This window comes from Neofelis nebulosa, chromosome 3 (genome assembly GCF_028018385.1).
Source record: "Neofelis nebulosa isolate mNeoNeb1 chromosome 3, mNeoNeb1.pri, whole genome shotgun sequence".
NCBI classification, from domain to species: Eukaryota; Metazoa; Chordata; class Mammalia; order Carnivora; family Felidae; genus Neofelis; species Neofelis nebulosa.
The window spans coordinates 177,033,597-177,051,391 of record NC_080784.1 but is presented as its reverse complement, the minus strand read 5'-3'; the positions used below and the strand labels follow the sequence as shown (position 1 = coordinate 177,051,391).

Genomic DNA, 17,795 nt, shown 5'->3' with positions numbered 1-17,795 from the left:
CACAGAAAAATGAGAAGAGAAAGAGACAGGGCAGACAGTTTAGGGGTCAAAGATACCACCATCTGACCACATCTCTCGGGCACTAAAGACCAAAGACACACTCTATTCTTGGCTCTCTGAGCAAGGCCTCAACCAAAACCTCAGCTGATAGGAGACTTATTAGTCTCTGAGGTATTTTCCCAACCATTGAATTTTCACAACTACCTGGTAACTTCTAGATGTGTTCAGCCATTTTACCTCAATATTTTTAAATATTATTAAATCCTTCTAATAATCCTATGGAGGGACAAGTAAACAGGACAAGTCCCAGCCCACAGGGGAATGGAATGAAAAGCCACAGGGTGCAGCAACTGAAGAAACAACCATTCTGCAGTTCGAGAGGGCCACTGGGCAATTCTACTAATAGTCCTTTCCTTCTGCTGCCATTCATTCATGCAGGCAGCCATCAAATTTGTTGGTACCTACCCAGTGGACACAATCCTACAGCCATGTTGCTTCCTATCTCTACACTGGTTCTTGCTCGCGCCTTCTCAGAGGCTATTTTCTCCACTTAGAATGCTTCCGGCCTATTCTTGACATGGTTAGCTCCTTATCCTTGAAACATCAGCTTGAAAGTATCCCCTCCAAGTAGCCACCTGACTGCCACCTAAATCCTACAGAGCTCCTTGGTCTCTTGATCCATTTCTTCACTTAATGACACCTAGCAGATTTTGGAATTACATATTTGCTTTGCTTCACCCATCTCCCATGCTAGAAATTGAGATACCTGAGTGCAGAAAGTATTTGTTTATCAATATAAAACCAGCAACTGCCACAGTTTCTAGCAATAAAATGTGCTTAATAAATATTTAATGAACACAGGAACATATTTTTCACTGAAAAATGCTTACTCAAATCTGCATTATTTATATATTCAGAAGACAAACACCACTAAAACATTTTACCCTTAATTTCATGTTTTGCTTTTTTCAAATACTAAAGATCAGGGTTTTTGTTTTTTTTAAATATGACAAAATAAAAGCTTTGTAAAATATTTTGTTATTAAAGAAAAATTAGAGCCTACAGAAAGCTTGGAAAATTCATCATCAAGCTTGGAAAATTCATCACTAATATCCATGTAATTTAAAAATACATTTTTTATGTTAAACACTTAAAATATACTTTGTAAAAAAGTATGCATTTGACATGTTATTAAAAATACAAATCAATACAAAATGTTTCCAAACTAAATTTATATAAATATTGTTTAATCTATTTTTCTCATAAAACACATCAACATTCAATTAACTGTTTTCTGCATGTAAGTTCAATACTGGATTATAATAACTGGTAATTAAATATAAGAACTTACATTTATATCCTTTCTCACATTATTCTCCTTTCTAGCAAATGAAAACTCAGATTTAATGTTGGTAAACCCTACATATTAATTAAAATTTCAATGAAATAACAGGGAGAACTTAAGGTGTTTCAAATTTTAAAGTAAATATCAATGAATACTAAATTTTTAAGAACTATCTTTTCTGTGCAACGGTTATATAGTTCCCTCACATTTTTAAAAAAGACTAGTAGATATCAGTCAGCTAATTCCACTGGAATTACGTAAAATCAATCTACTACACACAATTAGAGGATACAAGAGTAAACATTTACCCTGATGTAACTTATGCTTTTCCCTAAAATTTTGCTTTACAGCTTAATTTGCTTAGTAAATGTTAAAAAAATAAGACAGGGTATAAAATACAGTGTCATCCAATACTGTGTTTCTACTGTCACAGGACACAAATTAGATATGAAATAACAATGAATTACAACACAGGAAAGAGATTTTTAACGCATCAATTAAGAATTTATTTGCCATAATAATCCTCATAATAAAAACAGCAAACGGTTTGTTGTGCTTTGTTCTAGGCCCTGCTGCAAGGCAAAAACAAATACTAATTCATTTAATCCTCGAAGCAACCACATGAGGTAATATTACTATTCCCATTTTACAGATGAAGGCACACAGGCACTGGTTAAGTTGAAAAACCTTGTCACACAACCAGTAAAGAATGTATCTGTGAGTCAGATCCATGCAATCGGATCCCAAAGTCCATGCTCTCAACTGCTACACAAAATAGATTCTAGTACGTTTTATAGCAAGGCATCCTGGACATCCCTTTCGGCAGTGGTAACATTTGACCTCTACCCATTTTATATGTGAGTTCAATTTTGCAAAGTGCTTCAGAATTCCTTCAGGAAAAAAGGTGGAGCAGACACGAAACATATTAGCCTAGGTTTTATCCTATTTTGTTTTTAGGGTTCTGAAGGGAAACGTTTCTTTAAGAAGCTTTTTTAGAATAATTTGTAAGTCTTGTGCCCACGTTACTGAACGAATTTCTATAAACTCCTCCCTTGAGCTCTAGTAGGGCAGCTGGTGTGAAGTTTTAACTGCGATCATAAATACAGCCTTACCACCTGGTGTCAGTTTTTGTTGTCTCAAAACTGTGTTATCTTAAAAATTCTTTTTTTTAACAACAGTGCATATACAAACAAATCTGGATTTATCAAGTACTCACACAGAGGTATTCCTGTTTTAATTTCATTCTTAAGTGCCAACAGGGCTGTGGAGATTTTTGTTTGTTTTTAAAAAGATGCAATATTTTAGCTTAAAAAAAATCCCCAAATCAAATAGGTATGGTAACCAATATTAATGTAAAGTGGCAAAGGCTACCAAATTGTCATTAAATATGACACAAATGAAATGAGCCTCAAAGGCACTAAGTCAAATTTATGGCTTTTATTAATCATGGAATTTAAATCATCACAAACATGCTTCTCAGTTATTCTAAGCAGTATCTAATGAAAAGGACAGCAACATGGTGTTCCAGATTTGTCTGCCTTGTTTACATAATCCTGAAGAATTACATGCAAATTTTATCTTATTTGCTACTCTAACCCTAACTAGCCTCAATGTTTTAGAACTACTACAATTTCCAAAAGTGTAGATTTTTGTTTATCTAATTACTCATGTTTTGATTTGGCTAAGTTTTTATTTTATCTACTCTTTTAAGTATGAGGCTTTTAAATGATTCCGTATTAGTTATGAAGTATTTTATAAATACAGATGCAAGAAATTATTATATTTCTATAAAATGCCAGCACTATCACTTCTTGCCCTTCTGGCTAAGATCAAGTGTAAAATGCTATCACTCTTCTATTCTAAAACACAATTCCTCACTTTTAAGCAAACAAAAATGATAGTTACCAAGATTATGTGAACCAAAAGGAATTGGGGCCAAAAATCAAAAACGAAGCAAAATTCTCTGACATCCCAGCTTCTATCTCTGCTATACCTAATTCTTTCAATGAGAAAAAATGAATGTTATTTTAATGTAGAATTCTAGGTGCTAAAAAAGCTTTCGGAAATCAATAATAGAGCATTAATTTTAATATGTCACTACCAATTTTTAAATATTCACAAAGAGCTAAGTGCTTATTTGACATGGTATATGAAGAGCTATATTAAATGATTCACAACTATTTCATGGAGTCATATTCTATAAACACAAACACACACACACACACACACACACACACATACACACACACACACACACACAAACCGGAAACCAAATTCTAGTTAAGATGATCAGTTAAAAGCTTGCATTTACCTCTACTTCTCCCAAAGTTGTTTCAAAGGGTTAAAAAAAACATAAACAAATACCTATAAACCAACAATGACCAGAGAAGTAGACGAAGGAACAATATTCAGAAACCTTAAGAAGGAGAAGGGCTGACTTAGGAAGTTTCAGAGAGCTGATGGCTAAGCCTGCAACAGATCAATCTGGGAGGAAAACGAATGTACCCACAAAATCTCAGGAAGTCTCAGACAACGGAAGACATTAAGTAACTCTGGAAGTGACTATGAAGGCGAGGTGGGGCGGGTGGGGTGCCAAAAACAAGATTTGTTGAAGAGCAATTTAAGAGATAAACTTGTACCCCTCATCACTCCATCCCAGAATCCTCCCTCTCTTCACACCGTTGGAAAAAATGTCCCTCCTCTTGCTCAACAGAAACCAGAGTTTCATTCACTGCATATCACACACATGGGAGAGGGTCTCTGGACTGGGACACTCACACATGACTGACGGTAGGGGGCGGTATTCAAAACAGAAGAATCAAACAAAAGTCTGTGTCATAGATATTTACACTCAAAGTCCACTTTCCCTAAGCTCCCAAAAAGCTGTTTACCAGGATTTATTTAAAAGATAATGGCATGAGGCGTCACCAGGGAAACATATTAAGAGAAGTCCAGCAAGATCATCTCATCTTACAAGAAATGAGTAACAGGACTCATCAGAACCTGTTCTAAGCAGCTTTGCAAGATCTCACTTTAAAAATGAAACATTTGGGGGGCACCTGGGTGGCTCAGTCGGTTAAGCGGCCGACTTCGGCTCCGGTCATGATTTCACGGTCCGTGAGTTCGAGCCCCGTGTCGGGCTCTGTGCTGACAGCTCAGAGCCTGGAGCCTGTTTCAGATTCTGTGTCTCCTTCTCTCTGACCCTCCCCTGTTCATGCTCTGTCTCTATCTGTCTCAAAAATAAATAAACGTTAAAAAAAATTAAAAAAAAAAAAAAAATGAAACATTTGAGGGGCACCTGGGTGGCTCAGGTCATGATCTCGCAGTTCGTGTGTTCAAGCTCCGTGCTGGGCTCTGTGCTGACAGCTCAGGGCCTGGAGCCTGCTTTGGATTCTGTGTCTCCCTCTGTCTCTGCCCCTCCCCCGCTCATTCATTTTCTCTAATAAACATTAATTTGTTTTTTAAATGAAACTTTTGAGGGAAACATCTCTAAGGTAAAATATGGAGAATGACCCCCCCCAAAAAAATAGAAATAAAATTAAAAGAAACAGACCAAACAGGAAAAGAGAGCCTCAAAAAACATGAACATCTTCAGAAAGGTATTCTGTCCGTGAAGAGTAACAATAAGCTATAAAAGAACAAAGAAAGTGCTTTTTATATTAAATATAGGATAACAAAAAACAAAAGTAGGTTAGAAAATATAATTGAATAAACTTCACAGAAATGAAACACGGAAAAGCTACATTGTTTTCAACATTTTGGTGTGGGAGGTCCAACGCCAAATTACCAAAAAGTTTAGAAAGAAAAAACAGACTAATTAACAAAGAAAACAGGAAAATCTCCCAGAACTAAAAAAGAGTCTACATATAAAGGATCAAGAATCAGATTTCTCAATACCAGTTCTATAATACCAATGATCTAAAAGACTATGGATTGCTAATCTGAAGGGAGTACTCTTTCTCATCAAGACTTCTGAGCCATGATAAATTATCAGTAAGCATGTTTAGGAAAAAAAGTAACACTTTGAAAAATGCAAAGTCTCAAAAACTGTCTCCCCTACCCATTGTTTCTGAGGAAGCTCCAAGGAGCATGGGTGGGTATGCTGGTGGTGAGACCATGACAATTGGATATTGAGGAAAGACAAAACCACGGCACATAGAGAATCCCTAGGACAATAATCAAAAGGACCACAGAATGCTAACCAGCTAATTGTGTAGCAGGACTGGAGAACCACCAGCCCAAACTAAACAGGATTCCTTAAGAGACTGTGAGATGATGAAATTGATATGTATTTTGGTTACTTCACAGATTTATAGTTCTTAGGAAGAAATTTGCGATGAATGAGATTAAAAAAAAAAAAAAAACCCAAGTAAAAAAATCAAAAGTTTTAAATTCCAAGGAAAACTAAAGATCACAAATGAAAGAAAAATTAATCCTATGTTACAGAGCCTCCCATATGAGCAGCATTTATAGTCACAAGAGTATAAAACTAAATACAGACATAATCTAAATATTTTATACAATTGCATTAAATGGATGATAGACAAGAACTGTGTCTTTGCCAGAAGAAGGAGCGGGGGACAGAGATAAAAATGGATAAGCATTAAGGGCGCCTGGATGGCTCAGTCATTTAAACATCTGACTTCAGCTCAGGTCATGATCTTGCAATTTGTGAGTTCAAGCCCCACATCAGTCTCTGTGCCCCCGCTTTGCTCCTCCCCTCACCACACATGAGTGTGTATATGTGTGCTCGCTCTCTCTCTCCCCCTCTCTCTCTCTCAAAAATAAACATTAAAAAATATTGAATAAACATTATACTCTATGGTAGTACCTCAAGAGATAATCCCTAACACTGAAAAGTGAGGGGGGAAAAATAGCATAAAAATATTATTAAGATAGGTGCACCTGGCTGGCTCAGTCTGTAGAGCATGCAACTCTTGATCTCAGGGTTGTGAGTTCAAGCCCCACACTGGGCATGGAGACTACTCAAAAAAAATTTTGTAAAAAAAAATTTTCTTTTTAAACATTATTAATAAATACAAAGTAAATACCAAAAGAAACTACAAAAAGAGTTCAAAGTGGCAGTCTCTTGTGATGATGTGGGAGGGGAGGAAAATTGCTATGTGTTTTTTAACAAGCCACATAGAATTTTCTGACACTTTAAACCACATGCTTTTATAATCACCAGAAACCTTTTTTTAAAAGTTTAATGTGGGGGCGCCTGGGTGGCTCAATTGGTTAAGGGTCCAACTTCTTTCAGCTCAGGTCATGATCTTGTGGTTCGTGGGTTCGAGCCCCGCCATCCGGGTCTGTGCTGACAGCTCAGAGCCTGGAGACTGCTTCGGATTCTGTGTCTTCCTCTCTCTCTGCCCCTCCCAAGGCTCACACTCTGTCTCTCTCTCTCTCAAAAATAAATAAATATTAAGAAAAAAATGTTAATGTTTTGTAAGTTTAATGTGAACACATGGTTTCCTTACATCCTATTTTCCAAGGTAAGAACTGACTAGAACTCACTTTCACTAACATTATCAGAGGTCTGAAATAAAGTGATACTCTTCTAAAGAGAAAGGAAACTGTGGTTTATTCAGCCCCAGTTGTCAGGCCCAGTGTTACCTACTTTTCCAACTGAGCCCACAGAGGGAGTCTTGACCTTACACTTTTATGTGGGAAATGGAGGTCCTGAGACATTGAGTCACATAGCAAATGAACAACAGATAGCTTACAACTCTAATTTCTTTCTGATTCCAACACCCTCACTCATTTGTCTGCCACTAGATGGATTAAAAGAAATTAGTCATGTTATTTAATAAATACTAAAACTCAGAAATTGTTTCCTTAAACTACAAATAAAACATTGAGGCTTTTTATTTGCTTGGGACAGTCTTTACAAACAAAGTATGATTTGAGAAATGGCCAACTAGATAATCTTTATCAAAGATCTAAGATTCAACTTTAAGTTCAACACAGTGATTGGTATATAACATCTTGGTCAGATAGAGACTTGTCAACTTTGCACTGCATTTGCTTTCACTGAAAGGCCAGAGGTCAGCATTCCCAGGAAATGTGAGGCACACCCACACTTGTGTACCAGGGTGAGGAATCGCTCCACTAAAGTAGCCTTGGACACGCTGGGCACACACTGCGAAATCAGTCACTGACAAAGGCACCAAGAGTAATAAGCTCTCATCTCCCACCAAGTCCTGGATTACTGGCTTCTGGGTGGTCTGACTCCCAACTACCATCTGGGGTTTGATCTTTTCTTGGTATTTTTGACCACTGGTTTTTTCATTTTCCTCAGTTCTCTATTCAACCTGAACATGCAATCCACTGGCAGTTTCTACCTCCTTGTTCTAGAGGCTTACTCACATCTTCCATAAAATAACCCAGCTAATCACAGCTATCCATCCCACAGACTTCAGTACCCCAGGTACCATCTATGTTGGTGTCTTTTCACTCCCTCTATCCAGAAAAGTATTTCTTCTAAAAACGCTAGTTAAAATCTCATCTATTTTCCAAAGGCCAACTGAACTGCCACTTCTCATTCCTAGATCTTTGAAGAAATGGTTTCTCAACCCCCCTGTAACCTCACAATTCTGTACTCTGAGGACCTTTCTGTACCAACTATACTCGGCATTTAGGTTTTATTTTTATTTACTTCCTTTTTTTCTGCCCTAATGAAAGACATAAAGAAGGCAAGGAACACATACATCATGGGCATTTTTGTATTCCTCCACAAATTATCTTTTTAGTTTATTAATTAATTTAGTTATTTATTGAGAGGGAGAGGGAGAAAACCCGAGTGGGGGGAGAGTCAAAAAGAGAATCCCAAGCAGACTCCACACTGTCAATGCAGAGCCCAACGTGGCTCAACCCCACAAACCATGAGAGATCATGACTTGAGCTGAAACCAAGAGTCGGGCACTCAATCAGCTGAGCCACCCAGGTACCCCTGTATTCCTCCACAAATTCTTAAGGATATTATATGTTCGATTTGCTGAGTTAGCCTCACATGTTCTGCTTCTGCTGTCCTAGGCTCAGATTCCCACACCATGCCTCTCAAAGGTTAAAAAGTTAACAATTCTTTTAAAGAGGAATTTAGCTGAGTAAGAAAGAAAGTCATAAAACATATTTCCTAGTAAAATATGAATTCAAGATCCACTGCAGTTTTTATAAAAATGTTGGTGCATTATACTGAACATACAAATATCTTTAGAAAACAGCAAGTTAAAAATGTCAAAAAGGTTTCGTTGTTGCAGATAATGCTTAGATCTTTCACTATGTGTACCTCCTAGCAAGGGTACAGCACATTCACCATGTTGTCTTTTCCTTAAAGCAACTGGCAGGATTCTTCCTCTGAGTCACATACTTGGGAAATGCTGCAATAAACCGTATCCAGTCTTCCATATTTACATCAACTCAGACTGAGGGAAGAGCTTGAGCTTATCATGGGTGCCTGGGTGGCTCAGTCAGTTAAGCATGACTTTGGTTCAGGTCATGATCTCACAGGTCATGATCTCATAGCTCGGGAGTTCGAGCCCCACATCCAGCTCTGTGCAGACAGCTCAGAGCCTGGAGCCTGCTTCGGATTCTATGTCTCCCTCTCTCTCTGCCCCTCCCCCACTCACGCTCTGCCTCACTCTGAAAAATAAACATTAAAAAAATTTTTTTTGATTTAAAAAACTTAAAAAAAAAAGAGCTTGAGCTTATTAGTTACAGTTAAGAAAGGGGAGTGAGAAAGACTTTTTTTATCCTCAAAACCCAGTGAGTTTTTTTAAAAACAAGTACCATTTAAGTTTTTCATCTGCTTGACTTGTTTGAAACACAAATAATACACCCACATTCTACATTTTATTAAGTTTTTTTCCATATAATTTTTGAAATTGATACTATCAGCCTATAGTATAATTAGATCATTCAAAGATTTAGTGAATGTTCATATTTTAAGCTCAACTGTGAATGTTTTACTATTTCTTTAGTTGCATGATGGTACACACTTACTTTCTTCCTAAATACTAGGCAGCTTTCACATACTGTGCACTGATGCAGAACTGGCATTTCCATTGCAAAAACAGATACTCAATCATGTGAAATAAATCCAGATTATAAATCTGATAATTTTGTTTAACGTCCCTCACGACTGAGAACAGTTTCAAACACTGTTTGGAGAAGGACAACTGTGTGTGGCTATTTGTTTTTAATAAAGTAACGAAGGGAGTGATGGGGTGTTGGGGAAGAGGGCCTCAATGCAAAGGAGACATTACAGCAAGAACTCGAGGAAGGGTACACAAGTCACGATGCTCTGTGGAAAAGGACATTCCAGTCATAAAGAACAGTAAGTGTCAAGGTCACCAAAGTGAGTTCTTGCTTCTTATGACTTCTATATTGATTAAAATAACAGAAAGTATCAGGTTATAATTTTCTACTTGGGGCCTAGGAGAGACAGAAGCAGCTGGTGTAAGATTTTAGCCAAACATCTAATCTGCTTTATGCTTCTATGGCCCACAGGCCAAATTTGTGTTAATAAAGTCTTTATTGAAACACAGCCTCAATCACTGGTCTGCATATTCTCTGTGCCTGCTTTTGGCTACAACTGTTGAGTTGCTGATTCTTCTCGGACACCCCACAGAGGCTATAAAGATTAAAGTATTTATTATTTGACCGTTTACAGAAAAAGTTGGCTGATCCCTCCTCTCTGGAATTCAGAATGCCATCTCCAGCAGTGCTAAGTGCTCCAAAGAGACATGCGGCCACGAGTTAAATAAAGCTCATAACCTCTGCATAAGGAGTGGGTAGGCATCACTTTGTCTAATTAATGAGCATTTTAAACACTCTCACAACAGAATACAGAATCCAATTATGAAAAGGAGAAATTAAGAGATTCTACTTCTGATCTAATAAATAATACATGCTTCTAAGCCAGTAACATATACTTCTTTTCAAGTCATAACAATAAAATCATATAAAAGAGTTTAATCTCTTGGTGATATAGCAAGTTCTTTGTTTAATTTCCCATCTCTATTCATCCTGGTATCCAGGAGAAAAACTGTTAAGCCAGAAAACTCAATTATTTCCCCTAAAATGGAAAAACATAAATCTAGACAACTTACAGCATCTGACCTTAGGCGGATTCAGAATAGAAAGGATGGAAAGCCAGAGTTCTGATAGAGTGAGAGGAAAAATGTTCTAACTGTCCCAGGGGTGGACAATAATGGGGAAGCTTTCTCAGTGTGCCCGGAGCATAAACATAACAACCCTACAGAGAACAAGGTACCACCAGAGAGTAGGCAGGAAAAGGAAACCACAGCTGCTGGGGGCTCTGTACCCAGAGTCCGCTAACTCTTCTGGTGGTATTTGTTTGGAGAGAGCACTAGAATCTCCCTAAACACCTTAATTTTACAGAAATGAAAGATTCGAGAATATTCAAACTCACTGTTTCATTCCACCAATGTGTACTTTTGAATGCTTACTCCTACCTTTGCTATTAGACTATCAATAGTACTGATGACTGATGAAAAGTAGGCACAGTTGACTACTTTGTTACCTTAAATAACCAGAAAGGAGACAGGATAACTGATACTAAGAAGTACTCTAATTTGCTAAATTAGGTTACTCAACATCTAATTTGCTAAAAGGATGCAATGATAGAAAGCATTAAATATATAATTACTAACCATAAAAGTGTAGTTTTTTTTTCACTTTCTTAAGAAATTAAAACCTGCTCCCGCTAATCAACTAATGTTTCTTTTAGTAACTTTTTGCTAATAAAATTTATTTTAGGTCCAAGGCTTTCTAGAAATGATGGCTCATTTAGGGGGGAATAGTAAAGAAAACCAGCATATTGCAAGGACTCACCATATTCACTACTTAAACATGAGAGATTTAATCCCAAAATAATTTAATAATTCATGAGGAACATTTCAAGTAAATATTTCAAAAGGACATTAAAAAATCAGGATGCCAGAAAACAATCCTAATTAAACGCAATCCCTCCCCAAATATTTCTGAGTACTGTATAACCCTTAAGGGACAGAAGTCTCTTTGTAAACATCTAAAATGATAAATCTGTTTTAAAAGTATAATATTCAAGGGACTCTGACCTTCTATGCAACATACAAAAATCAAAACAATGTATCTATACCAGTGAAGCCTGAAGTCTAACAATGACATACTTTCTCTAACTACAATTAAGACTTGTATTCCCAAACAGAACACTGTTATAATATGAGCAAAAGCCAAACAGTGTGGGCCTAGTAATACCAACTCAATCTGTATTGTTTTTCTTTGCTATAAATTGGGACACAGTGCATTTTAGTGTAAAGTTAGAAACTAACATTAAGGATCTAGATGTGAAATTGCAACTTTTGATTTCAATCTGTTATTCAGAATCTTAACCCAGCATTCCACATAATACACTGCACATGTTCCTCCTTATGTCTAAAGAACAGCATTTGCAAAAGTGTACTGAAAACCCTTAAAAACTGTATCTGTGTGCGTAGGGGTAGGGGTGGAGAGTAGTAACAACCTAGCAGGTTTAGAAATGGATAAACTTGAACTGCTGAAAATATGCTACTTATGGGAAAAAAAATGAAAAACTACATACCCTTGAGGGGAGAGTTTGTCCAGCCATCCGGATTTAACCTTCCTTGCAGAGGACCCATAAAAACAGGCATAGGGAGATATTGCATTTGAGAAAACGATTGAGGACTCAGTATTTCCACTTGTTGAGCTTAACGGATAACTGTGCCTATTAACAGGGTCCAAATTCAATGCTTTTTGAGTCCTAGATTTAGATGCCTTTGAATTTTTTCTTCTTAAACTCTGAAAGCATTCTTCTACTGTTGAATATTCTGATTCTGAAGCAGAGTCTACTGGAAAATTAACTTTGTCCTCTCGAGGTATCCAAATATCTTCTGCTTTGTCTTCGCTTATATTCTCCTTCCTGTTATCATATATGCTAAATGGAAACAAACTGTGTTAACATTTCAAAATACCATATGTATTTGAGCCACTGATTACTTTTGAAATTTATAAACAACAAACTGCACAGAAATTTAAAGTCAGAAATCTCTTAAGAGCTCCATTAACCCATCTGATAATTTCTAAAACTCTTCCAGAAAAACAGAAATCTTTTATTACCCTAAGATATATTTGAACACTGCTGAAAGTAGTACAATTTTTCTTATGTGTCATTAATCTGATCTGTTTATTTGGGTGGGGGGTGGGGGTGGGTGCAGACTGGTACTAAGGGTGAAGACTGACCACATTCCCTGCCTCGTAATTTAACATCATCACCAACAGCATTAAATAGCCATTCCAACTTGTAGTCCCTGAGTAACATTCATGAACCACTAACTCATCTATTTGGAGATCTCACTTCGAAACTTGTTGCTCCTCTCTGGCTCTCCAGGATTCAATTCCAAGAGCTTTAGTATTATTTTGTAACACTAATGAGGGAAAACTTCACCACACTGTTAGCTAGGAAATGAGAAAGAGTCAGGATACAATCAGAAGGTAAAAGCTATGTAACCTATCATATTCACCAGAACACATTCATAATAGCTAAGCATATTTCTACAGATTTAAGGAATGACAAAATAGGTTCACTCAGCCATTAATGTATAATAAAACTCATTACAAAGAAGTTTTTGCTAATCAATGAAATAGGTATGTGTAGGAGTCAAATTACATCCTTTTGGACACAGTGTCCTAAAAACTCACTTCCTTACAGAATGATTTAACCTGGCCTCTTCCACATTTTGCATTATAATACATACATATCAAATGCTAACTGAAGATCCTCAATTATTTAGTTTCAACTTAAGAAAACCCACAACATTATCAGACTTGGAAAGAAAAGGATAAAATTGAAGATATAAAATGAACATTAGGTAATGATGCAGGACACTAAGTCCTAATAAGGTTGAGAAAACTAAAATTCAAGTTGGTGCCTCACAAACTGCTTAATATCATGAGTGATCCAAATAACTGGGTAAACTGTCAAGCCACTTGTCAATGATGAACTTCCAGTAAAAAAGGATGTATTACATTTGTAAAAATTCTGCACCTTAGATAGTAATTTTTTTTTTTTTTTTTTTTTTGCGCTGCCTCTTTCTCCTTCATATTAACATAACTTCCCATCTTTAACACACAATTGAGGGCACCACATATTTTCCACTTTAGGATGGGAAGAGTGATTTCAATTAGGAAAAGACTAACATAATCTGCTGCAAAATATCACTATACACCGGATTTACAGACTCTAAGTTCAATTATTAAAATAAGTGCCATTATTCAGGGTTCCTGGGTGGTGTAGTCGGTTAAGCGTCCGACTCTTGATCTCAGCTCAGATCATGATCTCACGTTCGTGAGTTCGAGCCCCACGCTGGGCTCTGCGTGATGGCACGGAACCTGCTTGGGATTCTGTCTCTCCTTCTCTCTGCCCCTGCCCCGCTTGTGCTCTAAACAAACTAAAAAAAATTTTTTTAATAGAGTAAGTGCCATTACTGAAACATCTAGAATGAGAAAGATTTGAACTTACTAATGTAAACTATTTTCTTAGAAACATAATATGAGCAAGAAGTCAACACTGCATAACGTTATATCCAAAAGAATTAATCATCATCAATCATGACCTCATACCTTGATTTCACAAGAAAAGCGTTTTTTTCAGTAGTTGTTTCCCCTTTGAGTGTTTCTTCATGGGTCCAAAATTCATTCTTTATAGATCTCTTCTATTAAAAAAAATATACACATATATTATATACATACATTTTTTAGGACAGCAATATTTTCCAAATATCCACAATGTGAGCTTAGTTTTATTACATAAATATCTAACTGCTTAGATCAATTTTCAGTAAAAACTTAGACTATACTAAAAATAGCCTCTCGATGCTTTTTTCAAGATATTTAAATCATTAATAATGCATCATTTCATCCAGGAAAAACAGAAGATGCCAACCAAGAACAAAATTTATTTACTTTTAATTTCCTACTTTTTGTCTTCCAACTTCTGTTTTATCCTGACCAAGAAATAAAATAACCAAAAGAGCACAAGTACTTGAGAAGAAAGAAAGACTGATAAATTAAATAATGAAGATATGAAGATATGTTAGAAGTAGATATTTGGGTATAAGGTAAAAAGCAAAATCTAGGGGGGTTCTGTTTGCCTGCTTTTGCTTTCTTTGGGGGTTTGTCTTTAAAGTAACTTATTTTTTGGAAAATTCAGAAACCCCTCCTCCTGTATTCCTGAAATTGAATGTATTTTTGTGATATATATTTAAAGATACACATTCAACATGATTTTACTTAAAAGAATTTTACTGACTACCAATGTCCTGCTTCAATATAACTCATTCTCCAAACACTTTAAAGGAAACAAAGAGGGAAATATAGGCAGAAGAGCAAAGACTTGAAAATGGAAAAAAAAAAAAAAAAAAAAAAAAAAAATGTATGGGACTAACCTTGGAATTTTCTAGTCTCTGGAAGAGAAAGGTCTCTCCATAAGGAAAAATGGAAGATGAATTTTCCTCCTTTGAATCTTTTGGGGAAATTATAGGATGAGAATGAAAAGATATAAATAATGTGAAACATTTTTTAAAAAGGTATGCACTTAATAATTTTATAGTAATAGCACAACTTAAGCTTTATTCTCTGAGAGTCCAAAATTATGCTTATAATATTCACCTCCAAAGCAACTCGTCCCATGGCTTCTTGGTGTAGCACTCACTGTATATGCCTCTCACTTCCCAACCAAGGCATATTACTCACTGTTTCGGAAAGTGTGATGTGTCATATATGGCCTTGCTACCCTCTAAGATCCACATTAATATAACTAAGCACATTTCCCACATATGATGCCATTTATAATGTTAATTCCTAAATAAGAATACAGTATTAATGGCATAAAGTTAGTGTTAGATCTATTGTAATTTCCAATGAATAATTAAAAGTTCACTAACATAACAACTAGACGCTGTATCACTCAAAATACCAGAATCTACTTAATATAATCTAACACCACAGCCACTAATACACTTGTAAATAAGTTATTTCAAGAGATTTTCCACTGTCCTTGTGTTACACCCATCCACAAGAAAGAATTCCTAACACTTTCATTCTCTGTTATGGCAAAAAAAACTTTTAAAGGGTCAGTAACCAAGTGTTTTCCACCTTATTGTTAAGAAGAATGTTCCTGAACATATATAAGCAGAATTTTCAAAAAGAAAGAAAAGCCTCTGTCAATGATCAATTTACCAAAGTAATATCAGTCCTTTCCCGTTACCATGGCAAAATTACTTTCCGTAAATCCAGGTCCTATAGCTCAGAATGTCAGAAACCACTTAATTTAGTTAAATGCCTTCGACTGTGGCTACTGATAAATGAAGCCCGGTGCAAAAAAAAAAAAAAAAAAAAAAAAAAAAATTCTTTTTACATTAGTATCTGAAGATTTCCAAGAGTCTGAGTACATATGACTGTCTTTTATTCACTCATCTTTAAATGCATCTGAAGTATTATGAACCCTAGCAGATAGTTATTCCCATTATTTCCTATTACACAGGGGGCCTACTTTCTCGATCACGATTTTCACACATTTAAGACTGTCATATGAGTGCTAATTTACAAAGACTTTACATGCTGAGACTCACTTTCCTGTGTCACAGACTTTCCAGTTGAGGTAGCAATGTTTCTTCTCTCACGGAAATAGCTTAAAGCAAAGGGGAAAAATAGAGAAATTAAAACAGATAAACAAAAATTGGTAAACTATGAGACTGAGTAAAGGATACAGACATACATTCCATTCTTCTGGGTAGAAAAACCAATATTCAAAAATAAATTTGATTCTAATTAAACAGAATGGCTAAATTCCACAGATGTGTTTTTCTAAATAGTCTTAAGGAGATTTCACTAGATTTTGCAAGCATTTGCTTCTCACATTTATACTTTACAAAAGTAAATGAATATATTTGCCCAATGCTAGTATGTACGTTGGATTTTCAAAACTGCTAGACATACCCCTGTGAGACACTAATTTTCTAATTAGAATTCATTATTTATTAGGGGTTTTTTGTCATTAAACTTTACAATTACAAAACTGAGTCAAAAATTTGTCGGCTCTATAAGCGTAGTATGAAAATATATAAGACCTTTCCTTAAAAATATTTGCTGCCTTGGGAGAGAAAGATTACAGGTAATTAATTAGAATACAGCCTAATAGCAATGAGAGAAGAAAACACTGTGTAAACAGATGTAATGAATACCCATTACTATATAAATGAGTTCTATTTTTCCATCTAAGTGTAAGAATCAGGACAGTGTCTTTAGGATCTCTGAAATTTGTGTCTGCCCAAATAACTACAAACAAGGATTAAAAAAAAAAAAAAAAAAAAAAGAATAGAAACTAATGAAATAAAATATGGATAAAGTTTAAAATCATTTTAACTAAAGCTGGTTATTGAAAATGATCAATCAAATTGATAAACCTCAGGGAAGGAAAATAAAAGACAAGAGAGACAAACTACCGATATCAGCATGAAAGAGAAGACACCACTACAATTCCTACAAACATTAAAGGGATAATTATAGATTATTGAGAAAAACTTTATTTCAATAAATCCAACAACTTAGATGAAATGGAAATATTTTTTGAGACATAAATTACCAAATATGATACAGAATAGAAAAATCTTAATATCGCTAGATTAGAGAAATTGAATTTAGTAGTCACCTACCTGCAAAACACTCTAGGCCAAGCCATTTCACTGATGAATTACACCAAACATTTCAGAATGAAATAATACCAATTCTACATGAACTTTTTCAGAAAACAGGGAAGGAGAGACTATTTCCCAATTCATTCTATAAGGTCAGTATTACAGACACAAAGCCAGTCAAAAACAAAACTACAGATAACTATTAAATAAATCGTCCTCATGAATTTAGATGCAAAACTAATTAGCAATATATTAGCAAATCAAATCCAACAACCCATTAAATATATATATATGTGTATATATATATATATATACACATATATATATATATATATATATATATATATATATATAAATAACCAGATGAGATTGATTCCAGGAGAGCAAAGTTGGTTTAACATGAGAAAAATCAATGTAATTCACCAAATTAAGAAAATAAAAGAGAAAAATCACAGTCTCATGACAACAGATCCAGGAAAACCAACTGACAAAATCCAACATCTATTAATGACAAAGATTCTCAGTAAACTAGGAACAGAAGAAAACTTCCTCAACCTAATGAAAGGCATTTATGAAAAACCTACATCCTAAATAATGTTGAAGGCTGACTGATTTTAAGATTGAGAGTAAGACACGGAGGTATGCTCTCACTACTTATAATCACATTATTTCAGAGGTCCCATCCAGGACAATATGATATATAAAAGAAATAAAGGGCATGCAGATTGGAAAATAAG

General features: G+C 35.5%; 1 protein-coding gene across 3 annotated transcripts in view; it reads right to left on the bottom strand.

Annotated features, from left to right (window-relative positions):
* The window catches only part of ARAP2 (ArfGAP with RhoGAP domain, ankyrin repeat and PH domain 2), a 199,470-nt gene that overhangs the window by 161,230 nt on the left and 20,445 nt on the right, over positions 1-17,795 (bottom strand). For all 3 annotated transcript variants that reach the window (XM_058722887.1, XM_058722888.1, XM_058722886.1), the window contains exons 3-6: positions 15,994-16,052; positions 14,809-14,885; positions 13,985-14,076; positions 11,946-12,299 (exon numbers count right to left, since the gene is read on the bottom strand). In XM_058722887.1, coding sequence (XP_058578870.1) covers positions 11,946-12,299; positions 13,985-14,076; positions 14,809-14,885; positions 15,994-16,052 — 582 coding nt within the window. The remainder of the gene's footprint in view (positions 1-11,945; positions 12,300-13,984; positions 14,077-14,808; positions 14,886-15,993; positions 16,053-17,795) is intronic.